Genomic DNA, 6,543 nt, shown 5'->3' with positions numbered 1-6,543 from the left:
GTAATATTTGGGGTCACAAGTTTTTGCCATGGATATTTTGTGGGTCAGAAGATAAAAAAAAAAGTTTAGGAACCACTGGTTTAGCTGGTAGTGAACTTTAATCTGACAAACCTAATTTAATGGAAACTTAAAGTCCACTAAGAGTTTTCAAAGTTAGCAAAAAATGCTAATCCACTACAAAAACAAAATGTGCGCTGSTATTAGCTGACTATAAATAAATAAATAAATAAATAGTTTTAATATATGTATATGGGAATATTTATTATTGCAACAGTGTATTTAAAAAATGAAATAAAAACAGTAAATACATTGAGACTGGGTCAGGGCCATCACAACCTGGAAGCCCAGCCCCTCTGGTGGAGTACGGTGGCCGGTTGAGCGTTTTTAAGTTTATTTATCTTTTTTATATTTTTCACTTGTTAGTTGGTTACTTGGACTGGGGAGGGCTACATCTGGGCTCCGGCGGGTCGTCATAAAACGCGACCCGTTCGCCGGTCGTTTACAGTGAGGTCGTCTGTTTTCCACCTCCACGGTCCGCGGCTACTTCCTGGTGCCACAGAGAGAGGCAGTGCTGAGTTAAAGAGGCAGAAACACGGGTAGAAATTCAGAGAGAAAAAAAAGAAAGAAGCCACCGAGAGAGAGGAGAGGAGAGGAGAGGGGCTGGAGACGTGATAGGAACAGTTGACTGGATTCCCAGAAATCAAAATCCCCCCCCTCTCTTTCTCTCTCTCTTCCTATTTTTTTATTTTATTTTTTTACGTTTCTTCGTTGGAAGCGAGCCTCGGTCGGTTCGGATGTCGGTTGGCTGCGGCTGAAGCGGAATTGTAACGGGGGGGAACCTATTCCTCCCTCGGTCGGAGAAGAAGAAGAAGCCTCGCAGAGATTTTCTCTTTTTTTYCCCTCCCCTTCCCCTCATTTTTTAAAAAGTTTTATTTTACAGTAGACTCATTCTGCTGTTATCCTGTTTTAAAAAAATTTTAATCCGCTGCATCATTTCGGGTATTTTTGTTTTTATTTTTTTTATTTTTTTTACCGATTCCACAAGGAAAAGGGGTGACGGAAGATGGGTTGTTTGGGCAACAGCAAGACAGAAGATCAACGCATCGACGAAAAGGCGCAACGAGAAGCTAATAAAAAGATCGAGAAGCAGCTACAGAAGGAAAGACAAGCGTACAAAGCCACACACAGGCTCTTACTGCTGGGTACGTTGCTGTGGATGTAGCGGCTAACCGACATGTATGCTAACCCTCCGCCGAACACGTAGCCCCCGTTTTGACAGCAATAATATGTCATGGGGCGGTGGAGGTATCGATGAAGCTCCACGGTTRCACTCAGCGGGCCTTAACGTCCCGAATGTGTCTTTTCTTATATTTGTAGTCACCTTTATTGATTTGGGATTTATATATTTTTGTTGTTGTTTTCGAAGGTGCGGGAGAGTCCGGAAAAAGCACCATCGTGAAGCAGATGAGGATCCTACACGTCAACGGCTTCAACGCTGAGTGAGTTGCGCCTCTATTACAGACATTACGGCTTTGGAAAAAAAATACATTAACGCTTATTTTGTGTTATTTATTTTAAATGGCTTCTCTTCCTGATGAATAATAAGCACGGTGGAGGCCAACGTGCAGCCCTGTTTTTTACCCCTGTCACTGCAGCAGCAGCGCCTGCTGGGCCCTCTGTATCCCTATGCAAAGCAGCTAATATCTAATTTTGTTCCTCTTTTTTTTTGTGTGTGTGTGTGTGTGTGTGTGTGCAGTTATAATTATTACGTGTGAATGTCCGTGTCACGCAGATCCACCCCCCCCTCCTCACAGCTTCATGTGAGGGAGTGAAGGTTATGATCGACACAGGCCTATATTGATGATTTTGTTTTTGCTGCAAGGCCTCGCATGGCATTGATCTTAACTGTGGTCTGTTTTTAAACAGGCCCACATCATGTCAGCTTCACGCAACTGCATTAAAACACAAGTGAACTTAAGTTTTATCCTGTAGATGATTCACCTGAACCTGCTTCTCTTGTCTCGGGCCTTGGTACCGATACGTTTGACTGAAATTTTTGGATTAATTGGCGTTCCTGAAAGCAAGTTTTTAACCGAAACCGTCTCGTGAGAAAGGACGGGGTTGTAGGGGAAAATACATCGAGCCCATTTTTGTGCAATATTACAAGATCTGTTTGTGTTCGAAGGAGGACTTGCGGCTACTACCACACCAAATTTTAGCTCATAATCTGTAGAACTGTGATTTATGGGYCTTTTTTTGTAGATTAGATTAGCTCTGGCAAGCCATCTTCAATCGACTCCAATAGTTAATCAGTTAGAAATGTKAATCAGGTGAATATATGTGGAACGTTTCACCAATATGCGTTCAGTTGTTCATGAGGTATTTTGCTAACGGACAAACAAGTTTGACTGGCAAAGATTTAGGCAAATATCTTATACACATGCAGTGGTCTTGAGTATTTGTTGTGAATGACTTTCAGCTACTACCGTACTGAATTTTAGCTCAATATCTGTGAAATTAGTTAAATTTTTAGCCTTTTTTTATTTGTTAAAATAGATCAGCTGTGTTGGCCATGTTGAATTGGGTTGACTCAAAAACCTAATCAGTTGTAATTGATCATCCAGAGATATTATACTGAAAGTTTCACAAAAATACGMTTAGTTGTTTGTGAGATATTTTGCCAACAGACGAAACAAGTTTGGCTTTGATAGCAATGCCAAAGATTTAAACAAATACATTGCGCAAYGTCTGGTGGTCGGAGTTTGTRTTGAGGATGACTCTCAGCTACTGCCACACACAATTGTAGCTCAATATCTGTAAACTTGACTGAATTAGAGTCATCTTTGTGTAGTCTAAGTTAGATTAGTTGTGGCGGCCATCTTGAAATGATTTGACTCCAGAGCTTAATCAGTTCTAAATGTACATCCAGTGATTACTTTTGGAGCATTTCATGAAAATCCTTCGATTAGTTCAGGAGATATTTTGTTAACAGACAGAAACACAAGCAAAGACATTATCGCCTTCAGCGGCCGGTGATAATGACGTGTCGTGGAAATATGAAACAAAACGAAATGTTTTATCCCAAGTTCCCCAAACCCAGTTTCTGACCTGCACACCTTTTTTATATCTAAATTAAATCTGAACCTTCTTGATTTAGTTATGAGCTAAAACAGAAAAACTGATGTTTTGTAGGAGATATAATGATGGTAAATAAGGGGAATGTCAGGTCACAAACATGTTCTGTGTAAATTATGGTTTGAGAATGTATTCCATKTGAAATAAAACAAAAATTAAAATTTTGCCTCAGAAATGAACATTTTTAGGAGTGAATTCTTAACTTAGATTTGATTTGGAAAAGATGTGTGATAGTTTGTAAAAGCAAATTAAAAAGAAATAAATTTGCAGTCGAACCTAGTTTAATCTCGCCACTTTGATGGATGTTTTGTCATTTCCTGTGGCTGACTTTCTGTTTTCTGTCCCCACGCAGAGAAAAGAAACAGAAAATTCAAGATATTCGGAAAAACGTGAAGGATGCCATAGTGGTGAGTTGTTGTCCTGTTTTCTGAACTCAACCTTCCAAATATCTGTTGTTTATTCTTTTCTTTTTTTTCCCCTTCTGTTCTGTAGACTATAGTGTCTGCGATGAGCACTTTAATACCTCCGGTCCCGTTAGCCAATCCAGAGAACCAGTTCAGAATCGAATACATCAAAAGCATAGCACCACTCTCTGACTTTGACTACCCACAGGTAAGACGCTTACACATTTCAGACCTGTGAGTTGCAGTTGTGTGCCGGTGCGGGTGTTAGATGGCATGTGATAACACGGGTTTGCTGTTTTAACTGAAGGTATGTCGGACGATGCAGATTTTAAAGATAAAGCTTTGCTCCAACACTTTTTTTTTTCCTCTTTGGCTTTTTAATTTTAAATTTTTCTTTTCCTTATTGTCACCGTAACGGAGCTTCATTCCTTCGGAAGTGTCAGGATGAAAAAGACAAATTAGGAGTTTGGGTGTTTCCGTTGGGAGTGGTTTTTTAAATTTTTTTATCTCGTTTTATTTTTTCAGCGTCTGATCGGTCAGTCAATAACAGGAGGTCATGTGTTGGAAATGTTTTACATAATTCTGAAAGTCTTCCTTGTTTGACACGGGCCGAGCAGCGCCACAAAGCAGGAACGACACATCGATGCGGAGCTATAGATAGATTTTACTGGAACTAAACACACGTCAGTTCAATGTAAAACATAAYACCAGGTTAATGTGTAGTAACTCAGGTGATGAGCTGTTACAGAATTAATAATAAAAATAATCCTGACCAGAAGAAACACGTTTTAATCACAGGTCAGTTAAAAAAAAAAGGCTAATTTGCAACAATTTGATTCTTTTTATAGAATATTTTTTCCAGACAGCTTGAACGAGTGTTTAGAAGTAAAAACTTTGTTTTTTGATGAGATGTTGCTGATTTTTTGTTGAGGTTGGTTAGACCTCCAGCAGCTGGATTTAAGACCCTCATCATCATCAGCTGGGGGTTAACTTCCTGACGGAGCACGCCGTGAGGGGTGGCACTGCGTGGCTCGAGTTCCCGGGCCCGGCTCGACCCAAACGTCGTGGATCGGTTCCGATCCGTTCGAGCCCGACGTCTGTTTCGGCCTATGCGTCGCCGCCGCCAAGGCGTGGTGTCAAGTGTCGCGTTTTGATTTTTGATCCCGTGGCGCCGTTTTGGAAACCTGGAAGCAGGTTCAGCCGGGAARGTTCTGGACGGATGATGTCGTGTTGTAAGAAGAGGTAGACGATCATCTCTAAATCTTTAAATGTCCTCAAATCCCTTCTTTTTAGAGAAGGAACAGTTTTGGTCCTAGATTAAGTTGCTTTAAAGCAGAGGTGCCCAAAGTGGGGCCCGCGGGCCAAAATTGGCCCGCCAAGCCATTTCATTTGGCCCACGAGCAGTTGTCCTGGTTACTAGACTGTAATTATGTTAAGATTAAATATAAAATACAAGTAACTACAAGAGAAATTTGGATTGATTTAAGCCCATATCTAGATTTGCACACCTTATAAGACCACATATACTCAAATTTTAAATTATGAAAAGTCCCATGAGCCTTTGCTGCCTGGGCATAAGTTGAATTTTCTCCATGTCCATGGGCTGAAAGAAAAAAAAAGTGGGCAACCACACTTTTAATATAAAACGACTCTACTTAAGAAGTATTTGCATTTCTTATATTATTGCATTTGGTCCACGGCCCTCAGATTGATTTTAATTTTGGCCCTCTCAGGGAAAATGTTTGGGCACCCCTGCTCTAAAGTTACATTTTGTCCCGCGTTGCAGCTGAGATGGTTACTATAAATYAACATTGTTGCATTTTGGTCAGTAAGTGAAATTTAGACGTGTTTTTTTGGGAACAAGCGGCTAAACTTACAATTAGAAAAAATGCGGAAATAATGTGCACAACCWAGAATACGGTTTTGCCAATTTTTTTTCAAAAAGCGTCGGCTCAGAAAGCAGCTGCACGACTCTCTGATCACTTGGTTGTAAGAAAATATCGATACACTGAAATTTCTTTTCCTAACGCTGTCGGTTCTCAAAAGCACTGTTTCCGTTTTAAATTATGGCTTAATGGACGTAAGAAGAAAAGTGAACTATAAACTCTGTTCTCAATGATGTCAATGTTCTTCTGGTTGCATAAAAATAAACTGAATTTAATCAGATTTTAGGCACGTTATACAGAATGCTCTTTTATACTTCGAATCCTTTGGATAAAAATGACAACATATTGTGATGTATTGTGACCCTGCGTCGTGATACGTATCATATCTTTAAATTCTTGCCAATRAACAGSCCTAMTTGGTTATAAACCTTCAGAATTCAGAGGGAWTTTCAAAATATTTCTGTTTTTGCTCGTTTTAAGTCACCATCAAGGTTCTTATTGTCACAACCYGAGGAGGTACTATCATCAAAGACAGAGTGAGATTGTTTTGAAGCTTCGGCTGTAGTATCAGGTGACATTTCACAGTTTCAGCTACARACTTCTCTTTGACTTCTTGAGTCCCGGACGGATCAAAAGTAAAGATTTACCACCAGGCTGCCGTGCCGGTGTGYGTCCGGTTGTAGATGTTGGTTCTGTTTCTGTGTTTTCTGCGTATTTCTGGGTGTTTTTTGTCGCGTTGGGGTTCTGCCGGGCTCTCGTGTAGTTTGCAGKTGACCCGTGGAACAGAAAGCGCCGACGCAAACGGTCCTCTATGCAAATGGAAACAAATGCCAGCGCTGTAGCAACATGAGCCACTCAACGGTGTCTGTCAACCGAAGTGAAGCAAATTCAAATGAGCCTTGGCCTCCGTTTGGCTTCATGTTCGTTTTCTTTTTCAGACACGTTGGAGCAGAAGCTCAGTTTTCCTCTTTAAARCAACGATGTCACAGTTAAATACAACAAAACGATGGTATCATAGAAGAATTTATGATAGAAGTTGTTAAAGAACAACTTCGTATTAAGTTTTCCTGAATGRCTGGCCTAAATTAAAGACTTAAGGCTTCCTGTTTTGGGACAAA

At 40.4% G+C, this 6,543-nt stretch overlaps 1 protein-coding gene across 3 annotated transcripts in view; it reads left to right on the top strand.

Moving 5' to 3' along the window:
- gnal2 (guanine nucleotide binding protein (G protein), alpha activating activity polypeptide, olfactory type 2) overlaps positions 1-6,543 on the top strand; it is a 49,820-nt gene that overhangs the window by 12,597 nt on the left and 30,680 nt on the right. For 2 of the 3 annotated variants that reach the window (XM_014012963.1, XM_014012962.1), the window contains exons 1-4: positions 960-1,202; positions 1,427-1,499; positions 3,488-3,542; positions 3,628-3,747. In XM_014012963.1, the coding sequence (XP_013868417.1) occupies positions 1,064-1,202; positions 1,427-1,499; positions 3,488-3,542; positions 3,628-3,747 (387 nt within the window). In that variant the 5' untranslated portion in view covers positions 960-1,063. Of the gene's footprint in view, positions 1-959; positions 1,203-1,426; positions 1,500-3,487; positions 3,543-3,627; positions 3,748-6,543 lie in introns of those variants that run through there. The other variant, XM_014012961.1, reaches the window with a different exon arrangement.

The sequence above is a fragment of the Austrofundulus limnaeus genome, unplaced genomic scaffold, assembly GCF_001266775.1.
Source record: "Austrofundulus limnaeus strain Quisiro unplaced genomic scaffold, Austrofundulus_limnaeus-1.0 Scaffold97, whole genome shotgun sequence".
NCBI classification, from domain to species: domain Eukaryota; kingdom Metazoa; phylum Chordata; class Actinopteri; order Cyprinodontiformes; family Rivulidae; genus Austrofundulus; species Austrofundulus limnaeus.
The sequence above is the reverse complement of the archived record's forward strand: the minus strand, read 5'-3'. Positions and strand labels throughout refer to the sequence as shown.